Source organism: Macrobrachium rosenbergii, chromosome 48 (assembly GCF_040412425.1).
Source record: "Macrobrachium rosenbergii isolate ZJJX-2024 chromosome 48, ASM4041242v1, whole genome shotgun sequence".
NCBI classification, from domain to species: domain Eukaryota; kingdom Metazoa; phylum Arthropoda; class Malacostraca; order Decapoda; family Palaemonidae; genus Macrobrachium; species Macrobrachium rosenbergii.
In genome coordinates this window covers 62,836,427-62,857,109 of record NC_089788.1, presented here as the reverse complement: position 1 = coordinate 62,857,109, position 20,683 = coordinate 62,836,427, and the positions used below count along the sequence as shown (strand labels likewise).

Genomic DNA, 20,683 nt, shown 5'->3' with positions numbered 1-20,683 from the left:
AACTAGATAATGGGGAGACTCCCCCTATTGGGATGAGGTGGAGAGCAGTGACGAGTGACAGCTATGAACAGGGGGTTGAGTAGATTTGTGTACACAAGATTCATTATGAACATGACTTCCAGGGATCAAGAGACAAAGAGGCCTATAGATGTGGGTTAAGGTATGGGGCCTTACTGGAACAGTGAAGGCAGGACCCCTTTAGCAGCAGGATTTCTGGCAAATGAAGGATTGCAAACAACGACAAATTAGCAGACTGCTGAGCTTTGGAGATAAAAGGGTACTATAGTGAAGAATGCCAAGGACACCAGCACAGAGAGCTTCAAAAAGGCAGTGAAGAACAAGGAAGGAATTTACTACACAGATGCCAACACTGGGACAACTGAGAAAAGTTGTAAAGTACTGTACACAAAAGTGTGTAAAGACCTGAAGAATAGTGGAAGAACCTGGCACTCAAGAACATGAGAGTAGGGGAGAACAAAGGAGCTGTCTGGGGTGACAAAGTTGAATCCACAGGAGTAGGGTACACGTGGTCAGAGCAGAATTCTTGATCAAGCCTTCATGTAAGCAAGAGGAACTGAAGCTTACGTTAGATTCATTCTGAAACAAAAGCAATGATTTCAGGTAGAGAAGTGTCTGATTCTTTGCTTGCAAGAGCATAAAGCATAAGCCTGAATAACATTAAGATATTATTCGGTTGTCAAAGGGCCAGTTAATATACAGTACTCTTACCCTACTATAATTTCTAAAGTAGTACACATTGGAGATTATTTTGTCTGTGGGCAGAGGAGACCTCGACCAAGAATACCAAAATAGGAGGGACACAGACACTGGCAAAGAGGCAACTGGTGCAAAAGATCATGTGCCTGTGACCAACTAATTCAGTTAGGAACTGGTCTTGGAGTATGGAGGAAACCAAAGTCTTGAGTCCAGCAAAGAGTATTGTCAGCTGAATGAATGGTCTCCACCGATGAGGAGGGGATCCATAGAACAGCAGCTGGAGGAAGGCACAGAGTAGGAGGAATTTAGGTGGAAATGGAGGAACAACAGAGGAAACCCGAATATTTCTAGTAAGGATGACCAGCAAATTGTCAGGAGACAAAGACCTAAGTGAAAGATTCAGTAATGGAGACACAAGCAAGAGATGATCAGTGCCTCTTAGGCTGAACGTGGTGGTATTGCTGAGATATAAGCTTCATCAAACAAGAGTCAGGACTTGACAGCTGTGGTTGTGGTGCAACGAGAAGAAGAATCTGAGGAGTCATCAACTGCGGCTCTGGAAGCACATTTACACAACCTGCCAATCATGCAAGAACCACTGATAGATGACCCAGTTCACACACACATGGCCAACATGAAACTACAGGACTTACTATCCCTGTCTACATAAGTGTGCCATGTCATGTTTAGATTAATATTCTCCCCCACAGGCAAGCAAAATTAGGAAAATACCCAATAAAAACATAAAAATCACTTAACACTAAGCAATCAGACAAAACTGGCAGCAGTGCACAGCTAAGACATGGAGGATGGAAGATAGCTGTTACTGTGAACTGGAGCAAAAACAGAAATTACTAAGTTTACAAACCCAGGAAAAAGTGAAAACACCAGCAAGGATTACACAATGAATAGACACAATTGGAACTCTGAAAGGACTGAAAAAAACAAGTACTGACCATAATACGCTACATTTTAAGTAATTATCTGAAAGTTATCAGTACTAAAGCAGCAAAAAAACCTACTAAACCTTGACTACAGCATCATATAATGAAGTTATCAGTACTAAAGCAGCAAAAAAACTACTAAACCATGAACACCATCATATAATGAAGTTATCAGTACTAAAGCAGCAAAAAAACCTACTAAACCTTGAACACAGCATCATATAATGAAATCAGTACTAAAGCAGCAAAAAAACCTACTAAACCTTGAACACCATCATATAAGAAGTTATCAGTACTAAAGCAGCAAAAACCTACTAAACCTTGACTACAGCATCATCATCAGTACTAAAAAAGCAGCAAAAAAACTACTAAAAAAAATATAATGAAGTTATCAGTACTAAAAGCAAAAAAACCTACTAAACCTTGAACACAGCATCATACAATGAAAAGTATACAAACTTATGAATTGATGAAAAAAGAAATGGCATAGCACAATAAATGGGAAAGTGAGGGTGTTGCTCCAGGGACAAATAGCAGCTCACCCGACTAAAAACACAAGGATGAAGCATTGCCTTGCAGGACAAAGTATGACAAGCAGGCAGGGTATGGCTTTTTTATCTCAAAGTCTAGCAAGTTGATGTGACTAAATCTGTTTCACATGGATTAAGAGAATTAATAATTAATGGGTTTGTAACAATAGATAGTATTATATAAAAAAAATTCAGTTGAGGCAAAAGTGTATTACTAATACACCCTGTAAGCAGAGATGTACATTGCTGCTACCTGACTATTTTACTTGAAGGCATTAATATTTACCTTATGCTCTGCAGAGTACTATCATTACTAATACTGGCACTGCATGCAAGTAGGAATGTAATAAAAAAAATTACATTTTAATCCCTTTACTAATCTCAACACAAGAGTAATCTTACTAAGTCTATTTTACCATTTAAAAGATTAATCCTATCTTAAGATAGCTATTATTCATACTATTTGCAGCATTTCATTACAACTACACATCATTATACACTTATTTGGCTTATGAGCTTCCAAAGCATGCCAGAGTTCATGCAACGTCTGTCTGATTCTGAACTGAGGCATACTACACTCAAAATTAAGAAAAGTAGACAAAAAATTTTGTATAATACCAGAACGCAACTGCTAGGATCAATATCCTGATGGTGAAATGGGAATATTTTGTTCGAAGTCATATTTATAAAACCATGATACTACTGCATTTAAGACACTGCAGATAACAAACTATTAAATCACCAAATAAAGACCTAGCTTATAAATCACATAAAAATTCATAACATTCAGTATTTACAGTACACTAAAATACTAATACTTCACTTTAAGTTATGTAGCAGAAGTTACATGGCGTTGATTATCAATGGAAACTTACAGATAAAAGCCAAATACAATCATAGCTTAGCTGAAAAACAACTTCTTAATGCTACAGTGTCATATTTAGTTTTCTCAACTGTCTACATACTTGGTACTGAAAAATTAGTTTTCTCAGTCAGTTTGTGTAGCAGGGATGAAACATGCATGTTTGTACTATATTTTCAATTTCTTTACAAAAATACAAACAGGTTAGTGTTTAATGGTCTGTGGATAACAAGAAAGTTGTTTTTATTAATGCCAAATATGCCCATCCAAACAGTTCTACTAGAACTCCCTATTTCACACTGACATCCTCATTAGTTACTTTTAACATTCAAGATGGGTTAATATTTGTGCTTTATTCGGTTTATATCCAACCACATTGGTATGTCTTCTATACAAAATGTCAAGGGAAAAATACTACTTGAGAGGTTTCTGTGAAGGGTTAAAGAACTTACTACTCAATCTTTAAAGTGGTCTTTCTCTAGTAGTTTGAAGAGAATAAGTCACATAGATTTGTAGTGCAAGCCTAGAGAATTTTCTCTTTGAAGAAATTAAATTTGGACCAAGGTCAGTTAAAGAGGCTGGATAGCTATGTGGGAAAAGCTAACAGGAAGAGACCACTGACAGCACAATGCTCAGCAAACTGAAAATAAGCTGACCAAATCAGTAACTCGATAAGAAAGAAAGTGGAAAACTGGAAAATATCTTAAATTAATAACTTTGTTATCTACAACAGTGAGAAAACTAAGAGATACCTTGACGAGCAACCCTTCAGACAGTTGGTATGAATAACTGGAAGACCACTTCTTATTACACACTGTATTTAGATGACACATTGTTTTTCAACTTATTACTTAATTTTAGTGTTTTTAAATACTTTAAAGCCAAGTTACTTGAAATAAAAATCCTATTCCCAAATCCTCAACCAAAATCTCTAAGTTATACCACATACGTGATTGACCAGCTTGTGACAATGCACAACTGACTTGTGAATGTACACACAAAATATGAATAGAATTTTAGTTATTGCAGAGAACCAATTATTTTGGAGGCAAAGAACGTGCAACCAACTCAGTCTTTACTAACTTTTCTAAATTATTAGGCAGTTAAACTTAATCAGTTACAAAACATTTTAAGATACCAAGTCCAAAAAACCCAGCACACCCAACATATGCTCTTTCCAAAACTTTTTATAAACACTAATTTCTTGGTAAGGTCTCTCACTCTCTTACTGAAGTTCCCCTTAATTTATGCAGGTTCTGGTATTATTCAGTAATTTAACTGTTAAATTTAAAAATTCATCAGACTAAGAAAAATGAAGCAAGCTCTGAGAATGATCCCAATACCTAGCAACATATAATGCATATAAAAAATCTTAGTGTAGTAGCTCACTGCCAGCAAAGTCTTGACAAAATGGTATAGGTGTAAGGTTTATACAGCTTAGGGAAAAGAATATACTTGCATGGATTTTGTTATATGTACCAGGCTGCATCTTCAACTAATTCCATCCCACAGATATAGTACTATATTATTACCAAAATAAGATAAACTTCTACTTCTCAAAGTTATGACCTCTGCATAACTACCAGTCTGTGTGGTCTGTCACTCATTAATTAATAACAAATTAGTCTTGCACACAGTATGAGACATCTAATGTAGGAAGAAATACTTCTTGCAATTTCTCTACAGACAATCTTTTTTTTTTTATAACAGTAGAACTGCATTCTGAAGTATTACTATTTATTGTCCAAAATTCATTATGGAGAAAGCATCTTACTGACCAGCATTTAGAAATACAAGAATGCTAGTCGTTATTCAGTAATCTGATGAAGTGCCATCATGCAATCAAAACCAACTCTTAAAATTGTCAGGTATTTTTTTGACTGTGGTACCACTTCATGGATAAAAATATTTAACCTACAAGCAATCATTTAAAAATTAACTACATATACCATAATAGATGTACAGTACAGCACAGTACTGTACATTTCAATGTCCACATTTATACTGATATACTAATGTATACATCAAATGTATCATCATGGTAAGACACCAACATAACCCACCACTACAAAATCAAGTTGTAATTACTATACAAAATTCTTAATGTGAAATGGTGTAAGATAAGGCACCACATAAATGTAAAGTGTTTAATGAAAAGATCATGTGCACAGTTAAAATGAATATTACTAAAATTCTGTTCAGGGTGGTTATGGCAAAATTCTAAATGTGTTTAAAACAGTTTTTTGTCCGATGAAATTCCAGTAAAGTTCAAACTGTAATGTCTTCAACATGCAAAGTAAATTTATAAAGCAAGAGATAACCAAACTCCACATAAATAAGTTTAGACCATCAATATTTCTGTCAACTGTTTTAACCAGTCTGAGCCAATGGCCTGGCCCAAAAGTTTGCTTATGCAGTATGAATAAAAATTATCTTGACTGCTGAACTGCAATGACCAGATGAACTGAGAAATATGCCAGTTTACTGGAGATTTCTGTTTGAGACCTAACATTTGTTGTAGGCTGAAAACTAAGACAGTTACCTAATGCATGTTTTAGCTATTAATTATAAACTGCATTCAATGCACTCTGCAGTATGGGAAAGACTAAAATATTTAATAAGGTATGACCAATTAAGACTATGTCACCATACAATTTAACTATGTCACCACACTATTTACAAATGTACTGTACTTCATAAATTTAGCTGGTACCATGTAGGTACATTATTCTTGGCAACATTTGTTCAGGATAAGGATATCTGCTCTTCTTAAACCTGTTACTGATTCACAGAAAAACAACCACAATATATTTTAAGAGCACTTCCCCATGATTAAAAGCCTGGTATTGTACTGCATTGTGCATTCTATTTTCTAATTCTGAAAAACTTTACCATCTAGCATGCAACATGAAAGTAAACCACCTACTTTTATAACTAGAAAAATTAAACCACCTACAATTCTAAATACTTTTTGCACATGAGTACTAGGTAAACATGACTTTCAAGAATGTTTAAAAGTTCCTGTACTACGTACACTAAATTTTAGCACTGAATCAAGGCAGGAAAGAACTGTATAAACTCTGAAAGTCTTTAAAACCATATCTAAAATTAATGTACAATATCAAATGTAAAAAAATAAGAAGAAATTACCCCTCCAGTTGCTAGAATACTACACCAATTTGACCCCTGTATACTAATGCGAGATCAACCCTTTGCCAAGTCTCTAACACCTCTACCACAAGCACTGCACCTTAGTATCCTAGCTTCTCCCTTCCGGAGGAATTTATCTTTTACCAAATGAAGTGACACTTTATAACATTACAAAATCATCCTGTACTTCATAAGAAACAGAAAATCTAATAAATGTTATGGAAACTACAAAAACATATCAATAGCACAATACAGTACAGTCAGTTCCCAGGTTACGAGAAGGTTGGCTTACAACATTCCAAGCTTACGACGCTCTTCAAATATATTCATAAAAAATTTGATCTGACGGAAGAAATATGGCTCCAAAAAGGGCAGAATGATCAAAATTTGGAGGTTTTCTGATGAAAAACTCAATAAAAATGCAGTTAACATCATTTACAAGTAAGGTTTTCTTACCATTTTTGACGATATTTCGGGTTACGACAATTTTTGGCTTACGATGCGGCGCCGGAATGGAACCCCTGTCGTAAGCAAGGGACTGCCTTACTGTATAATATAATCCAATAAATATTATGGAAGGTAAAAAAACTTATCCATAGAATATAAATTGCTTAATGCAAGATATGAATTAGCAAGATTATACTTCAAGCTCTACATACTAAACTATCTTACAAATAGGCTTACGTTGTTCTTGAAATCGTATCTCAATACATTCTTTTACTGAATTCTTTTGTATTCTACCCAAAAGAGCACTTACTGCACAGTACATTATCATTATTGTTTTGAATTAGTTCAACAGGACCACTGATTCATATTTCTAGACCCTCACAGGGCTTGAAATGATAGTTGAAAATTGGGGCAATATAGGCAATATACAGATGAAGAGGAAAGCTTAGCAGTAAAAACCAAAGGAAATGGATAGAAAGTCAGAGGTAGGAAGCAACACAGCTGGGGCCAAAGGGATAGTGAAAACCAGCATGTCTTGAATATTTAGTGTGCCACTCACAGCAAACTGTAAGTGGCACCCCTCTATAGGGACTGTCCAGTACAATAAATCACCAAATAATCAACAAACATTAAGTTTCTATATGAATATGTAAGAATATGTTCACTTATGCTCATAAATCAGTGATAATCATATTAACTGGATTTTCTTTACACTAGAACACTATATATCCACGATAAATCAATACCATCACTAAAATGACAAGAACTTTTCTGTTAACAACTGGTCAGAAAATGAAGAGAACTGTATTTTTTTTTGGAGGAAGGGCATATACTAAAGATGGAGACTCTTTGCAAAACACCATATTACAATTCACTCTTTCATGGCATAAGCAACAGTTTTAATTGACAAATTTCAGATGTTTGTTCATAGTTTTAGCAAAATTTTTATCACAGATCCAAATCTGTAACAGATGCATATATGTAACCTACCTGTAAGCAGCAACCAGTTTGCAAACATCAGCTGCTTAGCCTGCCTTGTTTATCACTGGGCAAGTAACAAGCAGACTAACCTGGTTAATGGTTTTAAGTACACTAGCACACCTAACCCCTACTCTCACCTGAACCAACATCCCCTTTCCTTACCTGATCTAGATGGATGGTCAAGCCAAATTTGTGAAACCTGCTACAAGGGAAAGATGTTTCTGCTTGCACCCATCTTTAAAAGCTGTGTGGATATAGCATATTAAAATTATGCTTAATCTAAGCAAGGAATTCCAGATCTGTCTCTACTTTTGCCCTTAAAAAAAAAACAGTTCTTCCACTTCTCAACCACATACTGTACTGTATACAGTACTGATGTTATCAGTTTCAAGTTACCCATCATTCACGGTCATTTACCAAAAAAAAGATACTTTACTGACCTAAAACAACAAAATACTATAATGAGCTAACCTATTTAGCTCTCTTAGGGTTGGCCCTAAACATACACACAGGACCAACCCTATGAGAGCTAAATGAATTAGCCCAGTGGTCTGGTTAAACTAATTAATAATAAACATATGTACACACACACACACATACACATTATACACCAAAGTACTTCATATGACATCATGTAGTAGAGATAAACACAAATAAGCCACAGGCTTTTATATCACAGAGAGTATTTGAGAACTACCATATACTGTACCATAAGAATGTCACTGTATGTGCGAGCTCCCAATAAAATATGCTTACTTAAGGTTCTTGATTGCTTCAGTATATATACAGTGATCATACATCTCTGCTAGTACTAGAGAAAGCTAGTACAATGGAAAGGATATGGCAGAAAAATGTGAATACTGTACTTAAAATCTGCACACTTTGAACTAATTGCTGCACATGTCCAAACTGTCAAATCTTTCTTACTATGACAGAGCACCTCAAAAGTCCATCAAAAATTTCCTCCTAACTTTTCATAAACAAGAAAGCAATACATTCACTGAACAACATGTCAAGCCTTTGGAATTGTAATTTTACACCCAGGACACTAAAAGAATCAGTTACATATAAAAGATAGTTTAACCAGGCCACGAAGTAAAAACCTTGACTCTCATTAAACATTAAAATGGACTGCTTATAGCATTCCTTCAAGAACAAAATGAAGCTATCTTTCAAAGTCAGCAAAAGGTCATTCCTGCGCCAGAAACAAGGAGTTTTAGGATCGTTTTTCAAATAACTCTAAGCAACTATCTATCAACAGTATCACTTTCTTGACCAATAATGCAATGTTCCTTCAAACAAAAAAATCCTGAAGGTGCATCCCTCATCATACAAGACAACTAAAATATCTCCTGGTGAGAAAAGGTTTCTGCTATCACTAATACTCGTTAAGCCTTTAACAAGTTCTGTTCCTCTTATCAAGCTCTAGTCCTAAATTTTGCAATTTATGAAAAACTTGCTATGGTATGCAACATATGTTTTCAATGAACATTAACAACTTAGTTAGTTATAGGGACTGGCTAGTTTAGGAAGGAAACTCTTCAAATACCTACTCCTCCTATACTATCTGATCTGGATGAATGAAAATTGTATGGTGCAAGACCCTTGCTTTAAACATAAAGAAAGCAATGTTAGTAAATATTATTGTTTTGAAAAATATATACTTTCAACTTTCATTCTATCACACCAACATACAATCTACCAAATCTGATTCTTTTATATGTACACTCATATCTCATTTTAATGGACAAAAGGGGGGAGGGGATATCGGTCCAATATTGCCGATTGTTTGTACAGTAGTTACCAAAATGGGGTCTGTAGGGCTAATATTAACAATTATATTACGAAAACAAGAGGGAAAATACTTTTACTCAAGCACTACATCAAGCACAATATCCAATGTGACAATGCAAAAAAGGATTTTGACAAAGGAAAAATCTATTTCTGGGGAGGGGCCCGTGTCACCCGGTGAAATAATCCATTCAGCACTTATTTCTAGGTAATTCCGTTGCTAGATACCAGAGAAAAGCTAAATGTAAAGCTGGGGTTACTACCCCCAGAGCGAGCTCCAAGAAATGGAGTCGTATATGGTAAAGGGTGAGATTGTCACAATCACGGGACCCTGCCCTATAAAGATTCCCAATGTCAAAAGTTCCAACGAGAGAGGTGCCGATACAAGCCCATGCACTACTCGCGGACTGTACACAAGGCAACACTAACCGCATTCCATGTTAGCACCCACCCCACTAGAATGATGTTTACCATGGGAGGGAGAGAATGAAAAACAGGGGTGGGTCACCGGGTGACACGGGCCCCTCCCCAGAAATAGATTTTTCCTTTGTCAAAATCCTTTTTCTGGATCGGGGTCCCGTGTCAGCCGGTGAAATAATAACAGAGAAATAAACATCAGTCTTATGCTATTAAAGACTTAAATAGAGACGTTGAAAACTAGGAGAATTCTACCCTGGACATTAGTAAGGTCCTCTAAATTCCTGTAATGAAAATAATGTAAGTGGTTACCGTCTAAGATCATGAGCTTAGAATTGAACCTGAATAGGCTTGTATTAAGAAAATACTTTCTGCCTAATAGCAGACACAATGACAGTAACCTCCCCCCTTTTTTAAAAACAGAGGATCTGACAAAATTGCGACACTGTAATATAATAAATTCAACTTTTCTTGATATGCCGTGATCGTATAGTGGGGGCTCAGAAATTTATTCTGAGTTATCGGAGCTTTGCAGCTCCAGTGATGTGAGGGTACTACCAGCACATTCACAGTGTAGGCCTGTGCCGACTAGAGGCCAGCTCTTGAAGCAGCAGCTCCTGTCCAGTGTTGGTACAACTGTATGCAGTGCTCATGACTTTTAAATTCAAAAATACTAAATTGGCTGCTCCGGATTTTGTCCGTTGCTTCTGATAGCCATTCAATGGGGTCCATAAAACTGAGGTATGAGTCTTTATGAAAAATGATGGAGTACATGCAGTTTGGATTTATAAGTTTTTTTAAGTATGGACTCCTGAAATTGGAGCAGCCTAGCTGAGCTTGATGCACTGCATAGTTACTTTAATAAAGGATCCAAAGTGATTAAACTGCTGTTATGTCATTGTCTATCAATAGTGAGGAAAAGGTTTCTTCAGTAAATTTTTATGGTACTTTTCAATAGAGGTTATCATAATATTATCAAGTAGTCTAACCAGGCCTCTGAGTCAAAAAACTTAACTCATACAGCTGGCCAACAAAATATTATAATTTTGTCAAAAACAATATTTTGTACTAACCAATAACACACCTTGCACTCCACTTGTGGAACTATGAAACTTAGATAAATTTGGATAAAATACCTCATAAAATGGAATGCCACACATGAAAATAATTTAATAATTTTAATTTCTGTTACCAAATTTCTTTTCTTTTCTAGGATCCGGTCCCCTTAAACTATAAGTAGAAGGAAACTGAACATTGAGCCCCTAATAACTCCATAAAATTGAGAAATTTTAAAAACTTGCATAAAGAAGGCATAAAACATTTAAATGAAAATTCTGAAAAGCAAACTAACCACTACTCATTATGATTACACAGCCAGTTCAAAATTATAATTACTACAAAAACAACATTATTCATCAATAATTAACGGTATTGATGTGATGATGATAACAATCCCCAAAGAAAGAGATTTAAAAGCCAAAAAGGTGAAAAAAATTGTCCTAACATCTTGCTCACACAACGATAATCACTGCTCTACAACAATAACGATGGATGTAAGAGAAACTGCTCATTTCTTAAGTTTCTTAAGAGGAAAAAAAAAAATCACTGCACCTTCAGTTACTAAAAAAAGCACAACAATTACAAATGCACCTCATTCTGCATTAGGTCTGTTTACCTCCTATGTTCTACAAGCAAGCAAAGCTATAACACAATGCATAGAAAAATATCTTTATATAATTCTGTCATTATTATTATCATTTTATTGGATATTCTAATCGGACCACAGAGCTAAAATTGTCAATACCTCTGCGGTTGGTCCGAAGGGTTTTCTTGGTTTTTAACTGTTCATATAATACACATACAGTACAGTGTATATACAAATATACAAGTACTAAGACACAAACATACTTGTACATGTACTGTATATATAAACTATACATCATACATGGGCACACATGCATGCATACTCTCACATAATTATTACTTTGTACAATTTCCTACTCTTGCAGTTAATCATAAAGCATGTAAAAATATAATACTTATCACAATATTCACACAAATTAATGGGGTATGGATCATAGTTAACATTTTTACTTTAATTCAAGAAAGAACGTAAAAAATAAAATTTAACAAGGGATGTCTACTCTTTCATTTTAAATTCTATTGCTTACGTAATTCAAATAGTTATGCTATCCAAGAATAAGATGATTATTAATGTCACGGATGGTTTGAAGGAGTTGACTGATTTACACACAAGTATTACAATCAATGCTCGCATGAGAGGCCTGAATGATGACTGAATAATGCAAACTACAATCTAAATTAACATATATGTGTTGGCAGGATATCTCAAGAATGCAGAACAGAATTTGATGAAACTTGGTGAATATATCTAAGTGACCTTCTGGAGATTATTAACACCAGGGAGAAACTGGGATGATTTCCATGACAAAAAGCCAAATCTTGAGCCATTCCACCCAAAAGCATATCTTGAGAAGATACAGGGCCTGGTAAATGTACACTTCAAATTTCAATAATTCTATTCATCCTTTCCAGAGACATGGGAGAAAACATAAAACCCATAACTACATTACTTGCAGAAGGAAAAGAATATAAAATCACAATATTAAAAAATAAATACAATTTGTGAAGGCCATTCCTTTGATACACTAGGGTTATACAGTATCATATTCATTGTGTGGTCAAAGAATACTGTCTTATGCACAAGTATGAATCAACCTCCACTCAATAGCAGACCAAATAAAAATAGACCAACATTTTGGCTGTACAACTTCTTCCCTGAACAAATTAGAAAATTGTACCATTCTTCCATATACTGTCCCGCACACCAATCAGACCAAGTACACAGACTTCATTTAACTTACAACTGCTTGCTTATTGTCTATGGAACTTAAAATACAATACATATTGTACTTACGAAAGATCCCTATGTTTTATAAGTAAGTTGGCATTTATAATTATGTGAAAAATGGAAATGACTAACAAAATGAAGTATTCTATGGACCTTTATAGCAAGTTTAAAAAGTATTTCCATTCAAAATATTTTACATTTATTACACCAAATGAAAAAATATGTTACTACGTAATCAATAAATAGAACCCAATACAAGTTAACAGGAAAACAAAAGCTTGCTAAGGCATGTATAATTTATATAATAATGGGTTAAAAGATAATTTACCTGTCCCTACGAAATAGAGAAAAGCTTCACATAATCCCCACTAAGGAAGACATCACACACTTCTAACGCAGTATATGACCAGGGAGGATACAATCTACAGAGCCCTAGAAAAACTGGAAACCTGCAACACTGACACCATTCACCCTACTTACGATTTGTACCCGCCACACTCAAAACTTCATGTCCGTAGCACCACTCCTCCCATGGGGAGCTTGGCTTGAACATGCAAAACATGAGGTATACCGACTGATGAGAGTAGTGATTATAAAGTATCAAGCACATTATCTTGCTTCAAGTAATGCACCTGATAAGCTCTGAGTTGGAAAAATAATAAAAACAAAAATTCATTATCCACAAATTATTAACAAATGAAAATGTATATAAAGCATACAAAATAACAAATACAGTTTCAACAAAGAAAATTATACAAAAACAATCCCAACAAACACCAAAAAATTCTTAAACCTGGAAACACATCACCTTGAAATAAAATTTGTCACAATTAGCTTGAATATAATCTTTCATGACAAATAAAGAAGAGTACCTCTAACTGAAGTTAATTCTCCAACTCAAAACAGACCAGCAATTTTGCTGGACTGAGACAAACTCCCAACTTCAGAAATATCACAGTTACCAGATACTGACCCTGAAACCCTTTCTTTGAAATCATCCTGAGAGTCTGTATCGTAAACAGAGGAACTATGGCAACACTCAACATCACAAGCTATTCTGGCATTTCATTTTGTGCACTCCTCAGCACTGCTGGAATGGGATAGAAAAGACAGCGTGTTCCTCTAAATGTTAAGCAAATACTGCTGTGTACATCTGTTTGCCTCATTACTAAACAGTTGCCACCTCACATGAGGCCACAATAAAACATTTTTAGTAGTTTAATTTATACATTATGCATACAATATCATTAAAATCATAACAAAAAGCACCTTTTCTATACAGTAATCACTAATCACTTATCATAATCATCATAAATAGATATAGTATGTTCAAATAATACAAAACTGCCAACATAATGGATTTATCTAACATGATTTTGCCTTCACATATACTTTGATCAGTTATCATAAAAAGTAATAAAAATATAGTACAAATGACAAAACTGTTCATGGTAAAACAAATTTCTTATAACATATGCTGATCATAACTGAGACGTACAGTCCTGATGACTCTTTAAATTTTGCTTTATGCACCACATCGAGGAACAAACTGCCTGCATGTTTTACCAAAACAAGAATAGTATCTGCTCTCCTACTACCTAATTTAAGACTAATAAGTAATATAACCCACTACCCAAGTTTGATAGAGGGGAAAACAATGTACAGTAGTGGACTTTTGTAATCTACTCCTTCTTAGCCTTTTTACTGGGAACATTCCAGTAGTAGAGGAGCTGCGCCATTATAATCCCATTAGCAACAGTTGCAACACAATAGGTAATAATGATCACTTGGTCACCAGTTTCCTGAATAGAAGTGAAAATGCGCGCCATCGAACCCAGGAACAGCAATGTGACAGTGATGGCGGAGAGCTGTCCAGTGCTTCCATTATTGTAATTTGCCACAGCTTGAACCATCTGTAAACGGAAGACAAAACAGACTTTTATACACCTATATCTACAAACACTTTACATAAGAATGCATACTTTAGCTAAATGACTACAAGGCCCTAAACTTGTGAGACAACACATACTATAACACTGTATGATGTACCTGGTGCAAATGATCTGTAACCAAATACAGTGAGTAAAAAATGGAGGCACTTCGTAAGTTTGTAAATGTTAAATTCTTAGGTTTAAAAAAAAAAAAAAAAAAAAAAAAAAAAAAGAAAATTATGGTACTGTACAGTCAATCCCTGCTATTCGCAGTCTCACAATTCGCGGTCTTGCAATTCGCAGTCTAGCAATTTGCAGTCTTGCAATTTGCAGTCTTGCAATTCACAGTCTTGCAATTTGCAGCTTCACCTATTTGCGGATTTTTCTGTGGAACATACTGTATTACCAAATTATTCGCGAAAAATTCAGCAATTTGCGGACTTTTTCATCGAGAAATGCTCACTACTTAGTGTATTTTGATGTTTATTTTCATGACTAAATACATTTTTTTTATGATAAAAATATGATTTACTAATTTTCAGATATTAATATTAAAGTAAACACTGTACCATACTGAAGTTGTGAATTCTAGTGTTTCTCCTCTTCTGTGAAAAGAAAATGTGACAGCCTCAATACTCTATGAGAGAAAATGGCTCTGATTGAATACAGTGTATTTTGATGATATTTTCATGGCTAAATAAATTTTTTTACGACAACATGATTTACCAATTTTCAGATATTAGATATTGGTAAAACTAAGGAAGAGCTCCACATCAGGTATTACTTTGGAAATTGATTTTTCCTATAGTATTTTGGTTGCTTATTAAGAATTTACTGTTTTTTTTTTTGTTGGTCGACTGCAATTAACCTGTAATTAACCTCAGAAGTTGTATGCTGGGCATCCTGGAATGCTAAAGCACATGTGTAGCGAAAATACTGGAGCTTTTGTAAAAAGTGGAGCATTTCATTTCACCTGGGAGGACTTAACATGGCCTGCTAGGTTAGGTCTTATTTTTGGTGTCAGTTAGGTTAGTATAGTTCATTTTATAATAGGTTTAATTAGTGAATCCCTTGAAAACACATGAACTGATCTATATAAAAATTCATGTTTGAAACGTAACATAAAATCTGCTAGTTGTTTGTATGTCTTTGTGATCAGAGAGTAATGAACAGATGCTGCCGACTCATCAAACGCCATACAATCGTTGGGGTTTGGCGTGGGCAATTCAAATGATTGCCATACATTGAAGACCCTTATTGGTTCCTTACGATTATAAGAGACCAATCAGCCAAGGTCTATGACCTAAGCAAGTTCAGTTTGAAAAGTTAATGAGTTTGACAACTCACGCACTGGTGACAGTTTCCTTTCGATTGAGACATTCATAAAGTGTGTTGAAAATGCCACAGTAGGCTGGACAGATAGAGAAAAAATTGTGCAAACAAAATAAAAAGTCACTGGGAATGCAGCATGGCAGATCATGAGTTGGGACTTCAGTTGTTCAACAAACTTGGGCACTTTTAAACAACACCTCACCCAACAGTTTGCCCTACATCGAGAGGAGAAGATCGAGCTGATGGAAGATTACGACCCCATGTTGCGGGTGGGAGAGTCGATTTCAGCATTCTGTAATTACATCGGTGAAGACTATGTAATTATATCGGTGAAGACTATGAGTCCCTCACCCCTGAATGAGACCAGACTGTAGAGGGAAAAGAAGCCTCCTGCTGACGCATGCTAAGGCGAATTCTTTCCACCTACACAGTGGGATTCCTTATTGGTGATGAGAGCCCTTACAAGCCTTGCTGCTGAAGGTTCAACTTCAGTTAGACCATGAACAATGCCAACAAGCAAGAGGGAGGGGACAGACTACCTCCCCCCCTGTTTGTTGCAACGATTAAACAACCTGACCAAGCGAGTCCTCAGCCAGCCCCACCCACCATCCAAAGGGCAGGGTCACGCACCCAGGGACCTCTAAGAGGATAGGGGAAACCAACCAGGGATAAAACGGTTGGCTGTGGCTGGCAGTGTGGAAGGGAAGGCCACCTGAGGACCAAGTGCCCCTCTCTCACTGAGCCACGACATTATTTTTGATGCAATGCAACAGACCACCTTGTGAACACTTGTTCAAAAAACAACGACGGCCAGTGGAACAACACTCCCCTGCACGAAGGAAAGGAAGGAGAAGGCGGCATTGAGGAAGAGTTGGGAGGACCCCCAACTACACCCACGCTCATCAGGTCCAAACAACCACCGTGCCCCCAGCAGAACAAGGGACGCCTTGTTGGGGAGTTAGGGGAGTCAACCAACACCCGCAAGAAGTAGTGGAAAAGCCTCCATCAACTGTCACTACCCTACCCAAATGTTGAGGGTGCCAGGAGGGAAGGTAATGCAAGAGCCTATCACATGCCCTCAATCCGCGAAGGAGGTCGCGATGCCGATTGTGCAAATATGGTTATGAGAGCGACAGGAAAGGGCATTGATCGACATAAGTGCTAGTGTCTTTGTTAGAACACCACCTAGTGACAGGGTTGGTGCAGCCTACGAAAGGTTGTTTAGTTTTAATACAGCAGGAGGCCATTGGATGGTAACCCAGAGGACTGTGAAGCAGCAGGTAACCATCGATGGGCAAATAATGACACATACCTTCTATGTAGTACCAGCATTACAAGTAGAAGGAATTTCAGTTATTTTAGGAATTGATTTTGTGGATAGGAACAAAATAATAATAGTTGGCACAGATGGGAAGGGGATCGAAGTATGTTTAAAAGGACAACGAATCCCCACAGAGGGGGGACAGACCGAGGTGCCTAAGTGTCTCCCTAAGATCGAAGGGTGGTGGGAAGGAAGTACCTGCCACCCCAGAGGCAGGAGATGTGGCACCACCCAGACCCTCTCGTCCCTCACCATGACAACCGCACATAACTTACTGGATGGCACCTTAGTTATGATCAGACCCCATCTGCAATGAGAAGATTTTATCATTCTGGGTCTGAGCAAGGTAACACACGGCGAGGTTAATGTGCCATTTATTAAAGTTAGCGATCAGCGTATCGTATAAGACAGTGGGTCAATATGCGACCTTGAAGCCTGTGAAATAACAGATGCTTCTCACAAACTCACGACCTTGAGTAGCATGCATCAGGGTCATGGTGAAGAATGTCTAGACAGACTCCTGCAAACAGCTGGTGGGTCTACCCCTGTTACTTATCAAAATATTGTCAAGGAAATTATTGAAAGTTATTAAAATGTAATCACGATTGGTGACGAAACCCTAGGCAGAATAAATAATTTTCCTTTTTGTTATAGAGACCGGGGATCAACCACCAATAACACCTAAGCCGTATGGAATTCCAGTTTGTTATCAGCAGGAAGTGGAGAACAAAATTAATAAATTAAGGGAGCAAGGGACAATTAGAGAAAGTGGATCTCCCTGGGCCTCGCCAATGGTGATGGTTAAAAAGAAGGATGGTTCTCTTAGGCTTTGTTGATTATAGAAAGCTGAATAGTATCAAAAAAGACAATGCATTCCCATTGCCCTTTATCGAAGAATTGTTGATTAAGGTCAAAGATAGTAAATTCTTCACCACCCTGGATTTAAAGCCAGGTTATCATCAAATACCTATAGACGAGAGTAGCAAAGAAAAGAAAGCCTTTATAGCTAATGATCAACTGTTTGAATATAATTACCTTCCTTTTGGAGTAAAGAATGCTTCTGCCCAGTTTTCATGTGTTATGATGTCCATATTAGCTTCGCTATTAGGGCATAGCATGTTTGTGTACTTAGATGACATCATCATAATAGGGACTATAATAGAAGAACATAAGAAGAACATTATTGAAGTCTTAGAAGCTCTAAAGCAACACGGTATGAAAATTAATCTAACCAAATGTAAATTCTTTCAGCAAGAAGTTGAATTTTTGGGGCACACTGCAACATCTAAAGGCCTTAAGCCTTGTGCAGATAAAGTAGCAGCAATTAAGGAATTTCCTCAACTGAAGAATGCAAAAGAAGTAGAAAGTTTCCTCGGGCTCGCAGGCTACTATCGTAAGTTTATAAAATATTTTGGTAAAATAGCAAGACTACTAAATTCATTGAGGAAACAGTCGGATTTTCACTGGGGACAGGAGGAAGAAATAGCTTTTCAAGAATTAAAGATTTCACTCACTAGTAATGAACTGTCAGCTTATCCAAAGTTCGATCGACCATTTCTAGTAACTACCAACGCAAGTGGTATAGCTATTGGGGGAGCGATTTCTCAAGTTGAAAATGCAGGGAATGAAAAACCGATTTGTTTTGCATCACGAGCATTAAAAGGGGCAGAGAAGAATTACAGTACCTTCGATAGAGAGGTATTGGCGATTCTATGGATGCTGGATTGACATCACCACTTTTTGCTGGAGCACAAAGTCAAAATAAATACAAATCATCGCCCATCGAGAGATTTATTCAAGAGAGGGGATTTAACCACTTCCCAGGCTCCTTGGATTGAGTGACTGTTTGAGTTTGATTTGTGGGAATTAAACACATAGCAGGGAAAACAAAGTAGCTGATGCTCGCTCCAGGAGTGCCATAATGGGAATTACTACCCGAGCAGCAAAGAGAGAGGAACAACGACAAAAGAAAAGTTGCATGACTCAGAGGCACCCTATGTAGAAAGTGGGAATAATTTGGTAACTCAAGAGATACAGAGAGAGAGAGAGAAGGGGCGCGAACTGAACCAGCTGTGAGAACAAGAGAGCTGATCCTCCAGGGGGGTCAGTAAGCAGATGCCTGGGAGTGAGAGAGTGAGTGTGTGACTGATTGTGTGGTTGGAGTGTGCAAGAGGTAATGAGGGGTCAGGAATCCGAACCCTGGATTGAACAGGTTTAGGCTTATGTAAGGGGTGCGAGTAACAAGTTTCCCGATTTCCTAACAGTGCCCAAAGATATTTCTTCCTTGAAGGAGATATCTTATTTTGCAAATATGAGAAGAGACCAGGCAATATCTGATCTCGCGCCATCCTTCCTCCCTCTTTGGTAGAGAAAGCCATCCACATGATATATCTAAGTCCCTATGCAGGTCATATAGGTATAGAAAGGTCCCTCAATAGGACACGAGAATCATTTTTTGGGGTAGGGATGAAAAAAGATATCATAAAATTCATCTCCCAGTGCCAAATCTGCAATACCATGAAAAACCATAGACATACTATTCCGAAGGCTCAAATGTGGCCAGTGGAGCCAATCAAATTTGCCAGAGTACACATTGATGTTGTGGGACCCTTCCTTCCCCCCCTCCCGGGACGGGCAATTCAAGTATGTGTGTGTGATGGTGGATGCATTCATGCAGTATATGCACACATATGCGATGGTGGATAAATCTGCAGTATCAGTTGCCAGAGCCTTGTGTTCATTCATGGTGAAGTTCGGCTTTCCCTGTATGTTAATCAGTGACAATGGATATGAATTTATTAATGAAGTGATATAAGACCTAACAAAGATGTTGAATATAGAACATTTCACGATCGCATCCTACCGGCCTTCAGTCAATGGGTTACTTGAATCACATGATAGACAAATAAATATTTTGAAATATTTAGTAGCAGACAGTCCGAATCAGTGGGTAAGAGATACCTTTATTTTTTTGCCAATGGCAGGAACTTGCCATATAATATGACATATAACAGCTCCATAAGAGATACCCGTTTTATGGCACTTTTTAGTGCATGGACAGGACCCTTCATTGCCATATACCATGATCATGGACCCGCCAATAGAACTTTACCGAAAATTATTTTCGGTTAGCGGTGATTTTCGGTTATCAGAAACGGAACCCGTCAAACAATACCAGGTGATGTTCTGTAACCTGACCCAAAGAGTGTTTCAGACAAAGCAGATGCTTCTGTTGAGGGCCAATGAAAAGTATCAGACATAATATGATCAGCGATCATATTTTGTATCTAAGATACAAATACGGGTCAGAATCTATCTGAAAAGGCTGCAACGAAAGAAACATAAACTTGGGATCATCTACTTAGGACCGTAACTTGTGAAAGAAATT

At 36.9% G+C, this 20,683-nt stretch overlaps 1 protein-coding gene across 1 annotated transcript in view; it reads right to left on the bottom strand.

Annotated features, from left to right (window-relative positions):
- Positions 1-11,035: 11,035 nt before the first annotated feature.
- LOC136831467 (mannose-P-dolichol utilization defect 1 protein homolog) overlaps positions 11,036-20,683 on the bottom strand; it is a 37,029-nt gene continuing 27,381 nt past the window's right edge. The window contains exon 4 of the mRNA XM_067091963.1: positions 11,036-14,624. Coding sequence (XP_066948064.1) covers positions 14,394-14,624 — 231 coding nt within the window. The 3' untranslated portion in view covers positions 11,036-14,393. The remainder of the gene's footprint in view (positions 14,625-20,683) is intronic.